Source organism: Mobula hypostoma, chromosome 7 (genome assembly GCF_963921235.1).
Source record: "Mobula hypostoma chromosome 7, sMobHyp1.1, whole genome shotgun sequence".
Classification (NCBI taxonomy): Eukaryota; Metazoa; Chordata; class Chondrichthyes; order Myliobatiformes; family Myliobatidae; genus Mobula; species Mobula hypostoma.
The window spans coordinates 109,794,281-109,810,586 of record NC_086103.1 but is presented as its reverse complement, the minus strand read 5'-3'; the positions used below and the strand labels follow the sequence as shown (position 1 = coordinate 109,810,586).

At 43.5% G+C, this 16,306-nt stretch overlaps 1 protein-coding gene across 1 annotated transcript in view; it reads left to right on the top strand.

The window, feature by feature from the left end:
• Window positions 1-16,306, top strand: part of LOC134349446 (protein diaphanous homolog 3-like) — a 576,191-nt gene that overhangs the window by 206,366 nt on the left and 353,519 nt on the right. The window contains exon 17 of the mRNA XM_063053764.1: window positions 100-214. Coding sequence (XP_062909834.1) covers window positions 100-214 — 115 coding nt within the window. The remainder of the gene's footprint in view (window positions 1-99; window positions 215-16,306) is intronic.

Here is a 16,306-nt window from a genome sequence, read left to right as displayed (position 1 = left end):
TTGTTCAGTTTGAAAGAATGAAATAATTTAAATAGAATTCAAACACGTCTTAGTCTGATATTTTAAGAGTCCATGTTCACTTATCATTTGTTCCCACAGATCAGACCAGTTGAAATGCCGGAGAACTGTTTCTGGATAAAAGCAAATGAAGACAAATATGAAAATCCTGACCTGTTTGCTCAGATTGGTGTAACATTTGGTGCACAGAAACGAGGTACTTTGTTGATTTTTAATGCAAAAATTCTTGTCTGCACATTTGCAAAATCCAGAACATTGCTGACAATTTCTATGTCTGACTTTTGAGGATAAGTATGTCACATTTAATTCTTTGAAAATTGAGCATATTTTTACTATTTGATGACAACTTGTTCAGCAGCCTGCAATACACAATGTTAATACATAGAGCAATACAGTACAGGTCCGTCAGCTCACAATGTTGTGTCAACCTTTTAACCTACTCTCAGATCAACCTGACACTTTCCTTCCACAAAACCGTCTATTTTCTGTCATCTATGTGTCTATCTAAAAGCCTTTTAAGTGTCCCTAATGTATCTGCCTCTGCCACTACACTGGCATCATGTTCCACGCACCCACCACTTTCTGTGTTTAAAAAAAACCTACCTGACATCCCTCTCCTATACTTTGCTCCAATCACCTTAAAATGACGCTTTCTCGTATTAGCTATTTCCACCTTTAGAAAAAGGCACTTGTTGTCCAGTCTAACCAGACAGGATCAGTTCAGGAAATGGCTCTGAAGGTCTGCTGTGACCTAATTGAATACAGTGCAGTGGAAGGGACTAAATGACTTTTTTGCGCAATTTCTCTTGTTATTATGTCAGTAATTTGTTTATTATTATTATGTGATTCAAGGTAAAGTGAAAAACTTTCTTTGTATGCCATCCAGGTGGATCATTTCATAATAGAAGTACATCGAGGCAGTACAATGTGAAGAACAATAATAAAATGCAAAATGTATGTGAGAAGAAACATTACAGAACGTGCAGTGCAGTTAGACAATAAGTTGCTAGGGCCACGGTGAGTTAGAGTGTGAGGTCAAGAATTCTTCTTTATTGTATGAGAGGCCAATTTAAGAGCCTTATAACATAGAAGCTGTCCTTTAATCCCATTGTGCTTGTTTTCAATGTTTTGTATCTTCAGATTGATGGAAGGGGGTAGAAGAGAGCATTTTCTGGGTAGGAGGAGTTTTTGACCATGCGAGCTCCTTTCCTGAAGCGGTCAGAAGTGTAGACAGAATTCATGGAGGGGAGGCTGGTTTTGTGATGGACTGAGCTATATCCACAACTCTGTGCAGTTTCATGCAGTTTTCAGTAGAGCAGTTGCTATTCCAAGCATCTGGGTGTTTTCCATGATGTATTTGTAAAAATTGGTGAGGGTCAGTAGGGAGATGCCGAAGTTTCTGAGGAGGTAGAGGTGCTAGTGGAGTTTCTTGGCCATAGTCTCTGTGTGGCTGGATCAGAAGAAACTATTGGTGATGTTTACACCTAGGAACTTGAAGCTTTCAGCCATCTCTACCTGTACTCCATTGACACGTACAGGGGCACATACTCTGCTTCCTGAAGTCAATGATCAGCTCTTTTGTTTTGCTGACATTGAGGAAAAGGTTATTATCATGGCACCACGTTACTGGGCTCTCCTTCCTGTACTCTGACTCTTTCTGAAAGGTCTGGCCCACCACAATGGTGTCATCTGCAAATGTATCATTGGAGTTAGAGCAGTATCCGGCTACACGGTCATCACTATATTGGGAGTAAAGTAGGGACTAAGGATGCAGTCTTGTGGATCACTAGTTGAGGATAATAATGGCGTAAGTGTTACTGGTTGTAATTTGTGAATCAGAAGTCAAGGATCCAGCTCCGAAAGGAGTGCCGAGTGCTATTCTTGGAATTTGTTGTTGAGTTGCTTGGGATCATGGTACTGAAGGTGCTAATGTAGTAACTAGGCATCTGACGTAGGTGCTAGGTGCTCCAGGGATGACTGTAAAGTCAGAGAGATGTCACCGGCTGTGGAACTGTGTGGATTTGTGGCATAATCTCTGTTTTGAAGCATCTCATGGTGGTGGGTGTTAGAGCCACTGGGTGATGGCCATTAAGGCACGTTGTACAAAATATGAATTAGTTGCTTGATTACACATTTTTTAGTTCATATAAGGTTTCCCTTTTTGAGATTCATAGATTTTCTTGAAAGGCAATATTGCATAGTGGCAGACATTAACCAAGAAGATTATGAATTCTAATCCCAAAATTCTTCTTTGAACTCTCAGTAATGTGATGAAATGTACCAAGTTTCAATTCAAAAACTAGATGGAGGTAACTACCTAGACTAAGAACCATGGCAAAGCATAGCTCAGAATGACATCCTCTTGCTTAAAGGCAATTTTTTTGGTTATTTGTTGTAATATATTGGAAATCACAAAAAAACTGTTTATGGATCTCTCAGGCTTGATTTGGGGAAAACTGATTTAGATGAGATTGGGATAAAAACAGAACATTCTGTCAATACTAAGCAATTTGATTAACATCTCCAAAAAGCCCCAGTTAAGATTTCGGACTGAAGAATTTCATTCCGGCAGATTACCATTGGTCTGATACTAATAAATAAAATTGTACCTTAACGGGAAGGCCAACACTTTTAGAGTACCAAATCAAATTCGTCCTTTCATGTCCTCTAGTACTGAGACAAATTTGGTGTTTCTTCTAATCCTCGCGTGAATTAGATTACATGTTAAATCTGATAAATTTAAGTTGATTTTCATAGTGATGCGATATTGTGGATGAATGGAAGTCTAGGATGCACTTTCTCGTTGCATTTTTGAGCTTGATAATTTTTATCTAAGCTTCCTGTAGTGATAAATTATCATGAAAAAAAAGGATCTAAATTTGTCTGGAAGAACTTATATTATCATTAGAACCTTTTGCTGTAGTGAAAATCCTTTATACCTCGACCACCATTTCCACAATGCCCTTATATAAACTGAATGTGTCAAAATTCTATCTGTGGGCTCAGATCTCTGTGCCTTGATTTCCATTTACTCTCATAAATGTATCATCCATTCTTTAATACTTATCTTGTGAAGTCTCTGTCTATCTCCTCTTTGGCCTTTTGGTTTCTAGCTGCAGGGTCGGACATTCTTTATATAGTGCCTGTGATGTTGTCTCACCATTGATCTGCAGGCCTATGTGCTCTCCTGCCCATTTCTGTCACTTTGCTATTTTTGTGAGATGGCATTCCTCTTCATCCTCATCAAATGTCTTATTTATAATCACCAGCTAGAATGTAGGAAGTCAGGTATCTGTGGATCGTCCGATGATATTTCTTGTTTTATGTTTCGTCTTAATATCCTCAGAAGCTTCATTTTGATTTTTACTCATTTCCTTTTAGATTGGTAGGTATTGAATGATAATACCAGTTTGTTAACATTTGGCTTATTATTTGGTTTGCCCTTGCACATCTCACCTATATTGTTCTATCTGTTCTTTTGTATGTGATGCTTGAACTTGGCAGTTTGTGTTAGTAACATATTGTTGATCTTAATATAGTGATTGTACTTCTCCTCTGGTTGACATCACTTCTATTTTTTTGTTTGCATGCTGTGGCCTTCACAATTTTCATTCAATTTTGATGAGTATTTCAGCAGTTTTTCACTTTGTGTTATTAACACTATTATCATAAAACACACATTTCTTCATTGGGATGTGTTCATCTAGAGTGTCCGCATATGGATTTGATTCTTTGAAACTAGTCAACTCCTGCAATAAATACGAAAGATTATCAAATGCATTCTCATTGTTCATCAATAAAGCGTTGAGTTCTCAGGTTCATTTTCACAAAATTCTTTCAGAATCCAATTTATATCACTAACTTATTATCATGAAATTTGTTCTGTGGTAGCAGTGCAGGTTTTGATATTTCTCTGAATCACTTGATCACTTTAATGCAGTTTGCAGTATTTCTTGTGCCTCTAGCTTTTCCAGGTTGTGGTGGCTTCCTCTACACATCTTCTGAAAATCCACTCACTAAACAGGGTTTGTTTGTTCTTTAGTGTTACTCTGATATAGAACACTTAATATTGTTGGTTGCAACTTATGGAGAGATCATTGCTGATTGCAACTAATGAAGCAATACCTACGGAATTGAGTATTTAGTTTGATGTCTTAGCAATTAGATGTTTACAGCATTTGTCTTCTGTAATTCTTTTTTGTTAATTGTCATATTGAGGATCCCTTGCTACTGGTGACGTCCAACTGAAATGCAGTTGAACTGATACCAGTGCTCTATATAAAACCTTTAAAATTTTGACGTGCAATTCTTACCTAATTTTCTCTTAGTTTGTCTGTACTACCTCCTCTAAGATATTGCAATACCATGAAACTGTCTTCCCTTGAATCAGTAGTGCAGAATTTAAAACTCATTTACAACAGTATCCAAGCATTTTGATGCAAAATTGTAATGGAAAGTATAGGAATAAGATGCTTTTGATGCAGGTCTAATATAGTTCAGAGATGAATCTCTTTTTTTGTTGAATCTCAAATTCTCCCAAAATCTAAGTGCTAAATAAAATTGGTATTAATATCTAATTGTCACATGTACCAAGATACAGTGAGAAGATTGTTTTGCATTCTTTTTATACAGTGCATTGAGCTAGAAAAAGGTAGAACAATAATAAAGCAGGATAAAGTGTAAAAGCTACAGAAAAAGAGCAGTACAGTCATAAGTGAGAATCTATTCATTTATTTATTTAGAAGGGTGCCATTGCAGTACTGGCATTAATTGCCTAATCCAAATTCCCCTTGAGAAGAAGGGGAAGGAATACCCATATTGTTATTGAGTAGGGAGTTCCAGGGTGGTTATATTTCCAAATCAGTATGGTATTTCACTTAGAGCTGAACCTTCAGGTAGTGAAGTTCCCTCCTGCCTACTGCCCTTATATTGCAAGAACGTGGCGGTGGAACGAACCCAAGTGCTGAACATGGGCGCGGAGGCTGAGTCGGGAGGCGTTATGGTCGTAGCGAGCGTGGAATTGGTGTCTAAGAGAGGCTGTACCTGGAGTCTTGGTTTTAGTAGCAAATTCAGGAACAATGCTAGACTTAGAACTGATAGTCCTAAGAACCATGGAACGAGGTTACTCCTACATGAGTCGACCAACGAACTGGCAGCTCCTTGTTGTGATCATAGGGTCTTTATCCTGCATTTTCTGATGGGAAGCAGGTGTGTGTAGTTAGTGGAACCTGGGCATGGTTGGAAATTAAATGAGGTGATTGAGGCCCAATTCCTGTGGTAAATAGCAAGGTGGAGGATTGCCAGAAGGGACCATGACAGTATCCCCCCTCAACGGAAGTCTCCAGGTGATCCTCCAGGCCTGTCTGGATAGTCCCAATGAAAGTCCTGGATGAGGGAAGGGTCTAGGATGAAGGAGCGGGGGACCCAGGAACGCTCTTCTGGTCCGTACCCTTCCCAGTCCACTAGGTATTGGAAACCCCTGCCCCGACGGCGCACATCTAGTAGTCGTCGGATGGTGTGTGCCGGATGGTTGTTGTTGATATGGGTAGGTGGGGGAGTCTCAGCTGGGGGACACAAAGGGCTGACGGAAACTGGCTTTAACTGAGACACATGAAAGGTTGGGTGGATGCGCATGGATCTAGGCAGCTTTAGGCAGACCACTGTGGGATTGATAACCCTTCCAACCTTGAATGGTCCCAGGAAGCGAGGGGCGAGTTTCCTATGTTCGTTTTTGAGTGGGATGTCCTTGGAGGAAAGCCACACCATCTACCCAGGTTGGTACTCCAGCGCCAGAGTCCTGTGTCGGTTGGCTGTCTTCTTATTTCAATTTGTTGATCTGAGTAGGGCCGTGCATGTCTCCTCCCAAATCTTAAGGCACCGATCGATATGGTCCTGAACCGACGGTACCGCAATCTCCTCTTCTTGCGTGGGGAACAACGGGGGTTGGTACCCAAGGGAGCACTTGAACGGAGACCTCCCAATGGCAGAGCTCTCCAGAGAGTTGTGGGCGTACTCAACCCATGGGAGGTGATTGCGCCAGGTTGATGGCTTGTTTGCTGCTACACAACGTAGCGTAGCCTCAAGGTCTTGGTTGACCCGTTCCGTCTGCCCGTTCATCTGGGGCTGGAAGAAGGCTGACCGATGCACCTAAGGCTTGACAGAAGGCCTTCCATGCTTGTGAGACGAACTGAGGACCTCGATCAGAGACGATGTCCGCGGGGATTCCATGGAGGCGGAAGACGTGGTGGACGAGAAGATCAGCAGTTTCTTGAGAGGAAGGGAGTTTAGAGAGGGCCACAAAGTGCACCACCTTGGAGAATCTATCTACCACAGTGAGGATAGTGATGTTTCTGCGGGAAGGGGGTAGACTGGTGACGAAGTATGGGGCGATGTCTTGACAAGGGACAGGTAGAGGACGAAGTAGACCCGCAGGAGGTCGATGAGAGACCTTTCCCCGGGCACAGACAGAACAAGCCGAGACATAAGAATGGGTATCCATCTCCATCGACGGCCACCAAAAGTGCTTCCTCAGGAGAGCCAGTGTCCGATTACTCTGATCACAGGATGGTGGGAGGATAGTCTCGGGACTGGAGGTGTCATCCTTGGAGTCATGCTGGCAGGATAGCACGTCCGGCTTCCTGTTCTCGGATCCAGGACGGTACGTGAGGGTGAACTTGAACCCTCCAAAAAACAATGCCCAAAGAGCCCGGTGGGAGTTCAATGGTTTGGCGGTCTGAATATACCCCAGGTTCTTATGATCAGTCCACACCACAAACAGGTATTCTGCCCCCTCCAACCAGTGCCTTCATTCTTCCAGTGCTAGTTTGACCGCCAGCATTTCCCGATTCCCCATGTCGTAATTCCGCGTGTTGGCGAGAGTAGAAGGCTCAGGGGTGAAGCTTTTTGTCCGAAATTGACCGTTGGGATAGGACCGCTCCTACTCTGGAGTCAGAGGCGTCCACCTCAACGATGAATTGACGGGATGGGAGCGGTGGTGAAATGCCTATTCAGGTCGGTGAATGCTGAGTCCGCTTCGGAGTCCCAGCAAAACGGTCTGGTAGGCGAGGTAAGCTGGGTAAGCCGGGCCGCCACTCGACTGCAGACTCTGATGAATCTGCGGTAGAAGTTTGCAAACCCCAGGAATGGGGTTTCACCCTGCCCTCAAGTTTACCTGGTCCATTTCCGACACCTCCCTCCCCTTTCTAGATCTTTCTGTCTCTGTCTCTGGAGACAGCTTATCCACTGATGTTTACTATAAGCCTACTGACTCTCACAGCTATCTGGACTATTCCTCTTCTCACCCTGTCTCTTGCAAAAACGCCATCCCCTTCTCGCAATTCCTCCATCTCCACCGCATCTGCTCTCAGGATGAGGCTTTTCATTCTAGGACGAGGGAGATGTCTTCCTTTTTTAAAGAAAGGGGCTTCCCTTCCTCCACTATCAAATCTGCTCTTAAACGTATCTCCCCCATTTCACGTACATCTGCTCTCACTCCATCCTCCCACCACCCCACTAGGAATAGGGTTCCCCTTGTCCTCACCTACCACCCCACCAGCCTCCGGGTCCAACATATTATTCTCCGTAACTTCGGCCACCTCCAACGGGATCCCACCACTAAGCACATCTTTCCCTCCCCCCCTCTCTCTGCATTCTGCAGGGATCGCTCCCTACACAACTCCCTTGTCCATTTGTCCCCCCCATCCCTCCCCACTGATCTCCCTCCTGGCACTTATCTGTGTAAGTGGAACAAGTGCTACACATGCCCTTACACTTCCTCCCTTACCACCATTCAGGGCCCCAAACAGTCCTTCCAGGTGAGGCAACACTTCACCGGTGAGTCGACTGGGGTGATATACTGCGTCCGGTGCTCCCGATGTGGCCTTTTATATATTGGCGAGACCCGACGCAGACTGGGAGACCGCTTTGCTGAACATCTACGCTCTGTCCGCCAGAGAAAGCAGGATCTCCCAGTGGCCACACACTTTAATTCCACATCCCATTCCCATTCTGACATGTCTATCCACGGCCTCCTCTACTGTAAAGATGAAGCCACACTCAGGTTGGAGGAATAACACCTTATATTCCGTCTGGGTAGCCTCCAACCTGATGGCATGAACATCAACTTCTCTAACTTCCGCTAAGGCCCCACCTCTCCCTCGTACCCCATCTGTTACTCATTTTTATGCACACATTCTTTCTCTCACTCTCCTTTTTCTCCCTCTGTCCCTCTGAATATACCTCTTGCCCATCCTCTGGGTCCCCCCCCCTTGTCTTTCTTCCCGGACCTCCTGTCCCATGATCCTCTCGTATCCCCTTTTGCCTATCACCTGTCCAGCTCTTGGCTCCATCCCTCCCCCTCCTGTCTTCTCCTATCATTTTGGATCTCCCCCTCCCCCTCCAACTTTCAAATCCCTTACTCACTCTTCCTTCAGTTAGTCCTGACAGAGGGTCTCGGCCTGAAATGTCGACTGCACCTCTTCCTACAGATGCTGCTTGGCCTGCTGCGTTCACCAGCAACTTTGATGTGTGTTGCTTGAATTTCCAGCATCTGCAGAATTCCTGTTGTTTCCAGGAATGGTTGAAGTTGTTTGCGTGTCGTGGGTCTAGTCCATTCCTCCACTGCCTGGATCTTCTCGGGGTCTGCTTTTACCTGCTGGCTTTCAATGATATAGCCTAGGAAGCTGACCGAAGGAATGTGGAACTCACATTTCTCTGCCTTTGCAAATTACTGGTTTTCCCACAGTCTCTGGAGGACGTGTTTTTGGGGGCTGCTAGAAAATATCAGGATATCGTCAAGGTAAACATACGAACTGATCGATAAAGTCCCTCAGTACGTCATTGATCAGGGTTTGGAAAACAGCAGGAGCACTGGTGAGGCTGAACATCTATGCTCTGTCCGCCAGAGAAAGCAGGATCTCCCAGTGGCCACTGTTACATACCCCGTAACTGGGTTGCCAAACCAGCAGAAATGGAACATTTGTTGGAGTCTGGATTACTAAACTAGTAAAGTTTTATTGAAGAAACAAATAATACAGTGCTCTAATCGTAAGGATCTAACTGTAACAGGTTAGCAATGATAATACACACCTATACACAGAACTAGGGTAATAGGAATCAATCAAGCTCTTTCGCAGTCTAGGGGTAAAATGATCAGTCTTACAGTGACACAGAGTTCATTTCAGCTTAGGGCAGTTCGCAGTAATCGCTGTTGTACCGTTGGAGGGGGGGGATGTAATTTGGTTCAGGCAGACCTTTGATGTCTTCTATCCCGCTGTTGTCACCGACTGTGACCCCTCCATTCCGGATACGATCGTTCTTCCGCGGTGAACCCGGCACCCAGGCAAGGGCGGACACACACACCAGGTTCCCACCGATTGTACCTTTACACCTTGTGAGCCTATGGTCGGTTCCCGCAAACTGGACCTCCAAACTCCCACCACTTGTGGGGCACACCACTCTTTCCAGGGTCTCGTGGTCTCGAGATGTCCCGTGCCTTAACAAACCTGCTCTTTTTATCCCCCTGCTGGGGTATCACCTGTCCATCAAACTTCAAACAGTTCAGGTTCAAAGCAACCGGTCTGTCAATATTCTGAATTGTGTTTCTTTTCCGTTAATCCCTCTCTCCTCTCTTATTAGCATTTTGAATGTTTCTCCATTGTCTCTCTTATCTCTCTCATTAGCATCAATCGTCCGATAGCTTGGTTTGGCGTCACACCACACATTTTAATTCCACGTCCCATTCCCATTCTGATATGTCTAACCACAGCCTCCTCTACTGTAAAGATGAAGCCACACTCAGGTTGGAGGAACAACATCTTATATTCCGTCTGGGTAGCCTCCAACCTGATGGCATGAACATTGACTTGTCAAACTTCCGCTAATGCCCTACCTCCCCCTCGTACCCCATCCGTTATTTATTTAAAGTGAAGAAGCAATTACCATTTATTAATATGGGAAAAATTTTTGGGCGTTTCCAGACCCAAAAAATAACCTACCAAATCATGCCAAATTACACATAAAACCTAAAATAACAGTAACATATAGTAAAAGCAGGAATGATATGATAAATACACAGCCTATATAAAGTAGAAATACTTTTTGCAATCATTGAAGCACAGTCTAGCGCAGCGAAAATCTCACGCATGCACTCTCGGCAGAAGCACTTGGCAGAAGCACTGTCGGCGCAGGCGCTGTTGGCGGAAGCACTCTCTCCAGTAACCTTTAAGCTATGAGGCTGCCAAATCATACCAAATAACAAATCATACTAAATAATACAAAAATACACGACCTATATAAAGTAGAAGTAATGTATGTACAGTGTAGTTTCAATTATGGGAATTGGGATGGTGTGTTAGGCTGAGTCATCGGAAACTGGGGTGGTGGGAGGTAGAGGAGACTGGGGTGTCATCTCATCGTAGTCTATTTCCAATAGGGCAGCCAGGTCATCTTCTTCTATGTCTGCTTGCCTCGATGTCGAAGGTTGAGGTTCGTCGTATGCTGTGGCTGATGCGCAAGGCTTGAAAAACGACAGTATACTGACTGCTGAGCCTCGCGCATTTTTAGATCATACAGTTCTTTGTAAGCACTCAAAACATCCTGTAAACCTGCCCTAAACCTACGTGCCCTTTCAAAATTAAAGTCATACTTTTCTGCAATCATTACAGCGCTGTCAATCGCAGCGAAAATCTCACGCAACTGCTTCACGTTCAGTCCCTGGACGACTTCATTTTCGCTACTGCGTTCAGTTTCGATTGTTATCCTTTCCTCTTGGAATTGCATCAGCTCTTCATCTGTCAATTCTTGGTCATGGGATGCCAAAACCTCTTCAACATCATCTTTGTCAACTTCCACAAACCCAGCCTCCTTAGCCAAGCTCTCTATTGTCGTATTTATTGTTGATGGTTCGAAGCCTTTAAAATCGTTCACTGCTTCGGGGCATAGTTTCCTCCAAACGCCATTTCCCATCGAGACTGTTAGCCTATCGAGAGCATCTCCAATGTTGGCGATTGCCAGTTTTTTACTGTTGTCTTTCCAGATCTCTCGCAATGATGCTTCAGAGTTGCCCTCTCTGTCAATAGCACTTACAATAAAACGCATCACATTTTGCGTATAGTAAGCATTAATTGTGGCTATTAGGCCTTGGTCACACGGCTGCAGCAACGATGTCGTATTCGGTGGTAAGAACACAACACAAATGTTCCTGCCATACTTGGTAATGTCAGGTGGATGAGCAGCACAATTATCGACAATCACAAGACACCTATTATCGAGGTTATTTTCTCTACAGTATTTTTCAACAAAAGGACTAACGTATCTGCTCATGTACTCAGAAAAAAGCACTTGGGTGTTCCAACTGCTTGGACGCGAACGGAACACAACAGGAAGTGTTTTCTTATCAACGCCTTTAAGTGCCCTTGGATTTTCTGAATGGTACACTAGTAGAGGCTTAGTGGCGTTAATAATAGGCATTAGGGTAAATCTGTCCTTCGTTTCCTTGTTTCCCTTAGCCTGCTTTTCTTCTTTCGAAATAAAAGTCTTACTCGGCAATTTTTTTCCAATAAATTGCAGTTTCGTCACAGTTAAACACTTGCATATACGAATAACCACCTTCTGTAACTATTTTCTTCAGTTCTGCTGTTCTGCTGGGAACCTTTCAGCAGCTTCAGTATCAGCCAAAGCACTTTGTCCAGTAAACGTTAAACTATGAAGCTGTCCTCGCCTCAGAAACGGATCAAACCACCCGTGACTACTTTTAAATTCCACTTTCGCAATACTTTCATCACCATCGGCCAGTGCTTTCTGTTTCAGCTCATTAAAAAGACTGACTGATTGCTCCTTAAGTATAAAATAACTTAAAGGAACACTGTGTTTTGTACACCCATCAATCCACTCAAGCAATAGACTCTTACTAACTCTTCCTTCAGTTAGTCCTGACGAGGGTCTCGGCCTGAAACAACTGTACCTCTTCCTAGAGATGCCTGGCCTGCTGCGTTCACCAGCAACTTTGATGTGTGTTGCAAGCAATAGACTCTCCATTTTATCCACTATTGGATGCCAACTAAGAGAGACCACTTTGCTACGAGCAGAACCAACAGTAACATCGGCAGCTTTCAAGATTTTTTCTCTCTGCGTATAAATAGTGCGAATGGTGGATGCAGGCAGGTTCAATGCGCGGACAATGTCCTTACTTTGTTCACCATGATCAAAATGCTTAATGATGTCTAGTTTTACGCTAAGTGAAACACCCTTACGAGCTCTTGTAGGCTTTTCCGATACCTTCGAGCTCATCTTACTAACGGATGCACAAAATAAATCGAGATAGAAACATAGAAACATAGAAAATAGGTGCAGGAGTAGGCCATTCGGCCCTTCGAGCCTGCACCGCCATTTATTATGATCATGGCTGATCATCCAACTCAGAACCCAGCCTTCCCTCCATACCCCCTGACCCCTGTAGCCACAAGGGCCATATCTAACTTCCTTTTAAACATAGCTAATGAACTGGCCTCAACAGTTTGCTGTGGCAGAGAATTCCACAGATTCACCACTCTCTGTGTGAAGAAGTTTTTCCTAATCTCGGTCCTAAAAGGCTTCCCCTCTATCCTCAAACTGTGACCCCTCGTTCTGGACCTCCCCAACATCGGGAACAATCTTCCCGCATCTAGCCTGTCCAATCCCTTTAGGATCTTATACGTTTCAATCAGATCCCCCCTCAATCTTCTAAATTCCAACGAGTACAAGCCCAGTTCATCCAGTCTTTCTTCATATGAAAGACCTGCCATCCCAGGAATCAATCTGGTGAACCTTCTTTGTACTCCCTCTATGGCAAAGATGTCTTTCCTCAGATTAGGGGACCAAAACTGCACACAATATAAAGCACGTATTTAAGCAATGGCGACTAGAATGCAGTTCCGGGGGAGAAACTTGGCTGCTCGGGGCGCGCGCTGCTTTTTTTTTCGCATGCCACCATTTTTCGCGCGCTGCTTTTTTCGTAACAGTGAAAAAACCTTCTGTTAGCGAATACAGGGTGCTAATGTAGGTCTTTCGTAACAGTGAAGTTTCATAAAGCGAACGTTCGAAAAGCGGGAGACGCCTGTATCTGCTTTGCGTTGTTAAAGGATAGATTATGTGTTGGACATCAAGAGAATTTAATTGCTGTTTGAAACACACCCAAAATGCCAGAGGAACTCAGCAGGTTGGGCAGCATTTCTGGAGAGAAATAAGCAGTCAACGCTTCAAGCCGAGACCGTTCATGTGGACTGGAAGGAAGGGAGATGAAGCCAGAATAAAGTCGGGGGAGGGGAAGGAGATCAAGCTGGCAGGTGATAGGTGAGGCTAGGTGATGGGGTAGGTAGGTGGATGGGGAGGGGGATGAATATAGAAGCTAGGAGGTAATAGGTGGAAAATGCAAAGGGCTGAGGAAAAAGAAATCTGATAGAAGAGGAGGCTGGACCATGGGAGAAAGGGAAGCAGGAGGCGTACTAGAGGGAAGTGAGGGGCAGGTGAGGAGAAGAGAAAGGGACAAGAGGGGGACCAGAATGGGAATGGAAAAAAAGAGAAGGGGGAGGGAGGATTAATTACCAGAAGCTCAAAATCGATGTTCATGCTGTCAGGTTGGAAGCTACCCAGATGGAATATGAAGTGTTGCTCCTCCAACCTGAGAGTGCCCTCATCATGTCAGTAGAGAAGGCCATACACTGACATATCAGAATGGGAATGGGAAGTGGAATTAAAATAGTTGGCCACCAGGAAATTCTACTTGTTGAGGACAGAGTGAAGATGCTGTTTGAAAAGTCTCCACAATTAATTTTATAAGGTGCCAGTCACCAGAATATGCACAATCCTTAAATAACGTGTGTTTGTTTGAATGGGACTAAGTTGAATGGGACGGTGCACTGGTGGCATTCCTACGGCTAACTGCTGGTCCTGTGTGAGTTGAACGTACATTAGCTGTATTGGTGATGTCTAGTTTCGTACCATTGGTGTCAAGTTAGCTGAACGATAGGATTGACAGAATATTTTGCTGTTCTCCATACATATGTGGGAGTTTTTGAATTCAACTCTTTTGTACAAAATGCAGTGCTCGAGATGGTTCATGCCAAACATGTTCATGTTTGTTACTTATGCCCTTGCACCTCACAGCTGAGCAGTGCAGAGCAGTTTTGTAACCAGTGTGTCTTATGTGGCATGCAAGTTTGCTGGAATTTTTTAATATGTAACAGATGGCCTACTGTATATGTTCACCAACTTATTGATAACAGGTGATAGAACTTAAAAGCATAGAAGGGCATCTCTGTAGACTTAGCATAGATGGTAGAAAACAATATTCTTTTTCTTTACAGTCATATGGACAATAATAAATTTGGTTGCAATTGAGAACATGTCGTGAAAGGTATTCACGTGGAAATATTTCCTGCCCTTTAAATTGAGCAAACGTAATTAAACAATTTTCAATTTTAGTTTTACACCATCAATTCCAAATGCCCACATCAGTAAAAAAAAATTAGCAAATATTTTGTAGACAGTAAGCATGCCAATACTTGAAATGGTATTTGTAATGTGTCTGCACACTTGTGAAGGAAGGCCATCAAACTTTACAACTCCTCCCTTGGAGGGTCAGACACCCTGAGCCAATAAGCTGGTCCTGGACTTATTTCCTGGCATAATTTACATATTACTATTTAATTATTTATGGCGCAACTGTAACGAAAACCAATTTCCCCCGGGATCAATAAAGTATGACTATGACTTCTAAATCTGTAACCTTTAGCACCAGAGGTAAGGGCAGCAGATGCACTGGAACTGTGCAACCCTATGGGTTACTTGGAAATGTATTGATGCACCTTTTTTGTTGCTCAGTCTAAATCTAAAAACTCCCTACACAACTGCATTGTGGATATGCCTTCAGCAAAAGGACTGTAGTGGTCCAATTTTGTGGCACGCCAACACCTGCTGAAGGGCAATTAGGGTTGGAAAAATAAATCTTGGTCTTGCTAGTGTAGCACAATCCTGAACTCATTACATTTTGACAAGGAAAGACTTATTTCATTTCATGCCTTTGTTTCCATTAGTCAGCCAATCTTCTCTTCATACTTGTACATTATGTTTTACATCACAAGAGAATAAGACTCTATGAGACATAAACAAAATTAGGTATCAGAGCCCATTGAGTCTGCCCCACCATTCTATCATGACGGATTTATTACCCTCCCAACCCAATTCTTGTGCCTTCTCCCTGTAATCTTTGACACCCTTACTAATCAAGAACCTGTCAACCTCAGCTTTAAATACACTCAATGATATGGTCTCCACAATCACCTTTTGCAGTGAATTCCACTGATTCACCACCATCTGGCTGAAGAAATTCCTCCTCATTCCTGTTATAAACGCACATCCCTCTATTTTGAGGCTGTATCCTTTGGTCCAAAACTGCCCTACTATGGGAAAGATCCTCTCCGCATCCACTCTATCTAGGCCTTTCAATATTCAATAGTTTCAATGAGATCCCCCCCCCCCCAACACCATTCTTCTAAACTCCAGTGAGTATAGGCCCAACTGGTATGGAACTGTACCAGGTAGTGGAATGGAAACACCAATGCCCTTGAACTGAATATCCTACAAAAAGTAGTGGATACAGCACTCCATCATGGAAAGCCCTCTCAATGGTGAGCTGGAAAGCGGCATTCATCATCAGGGATCTCCGCCACCTACGACATGCTCTCTTTTCGCTGCTGCCATCAGGAAGAAGGTACAGAGGTGCCTGGGCTCACACCACCAGGTTCAGGATCAGTTACTACCCCTCAACCATCAGGCTCTTGAAACAAAGGGGTTCATGTCATTCAACTTCACTTGCCCTGTCACTGAAATGTTCCCACAACCAATGGACTCGCCTTCAAGGACTCTTTGTCTCATGTTCTCGATATTTATTGTTTGTTTGTTTATTTATTTATTTACTTATTTATTAGTTCTTGCCTTTTGTATTTGCACAATTTGTTGTCTCCTGCACTCTGGTTGAACAAACAAGTTGGGCAATCTTTCATTGATTCTGTTATGGTTATTATTCTATAGGTTTATTGATATGCCTACAAGAAAATGAAACTGGTGGTTGTTTATGGTGACATATATGTACCTAGTTAATAAATTTACTTTGAAATTTGAACTTTGAACTTCCTAATCAATTCCGGTTCATTACACAGTACCCGATCTAGAATTGCCTTTTCCCTCGTGGGCTCAACCATAAGCTGTTTGTAAATGCCATTTCGTTAGCATTCTACGAACTCTTTTTCTT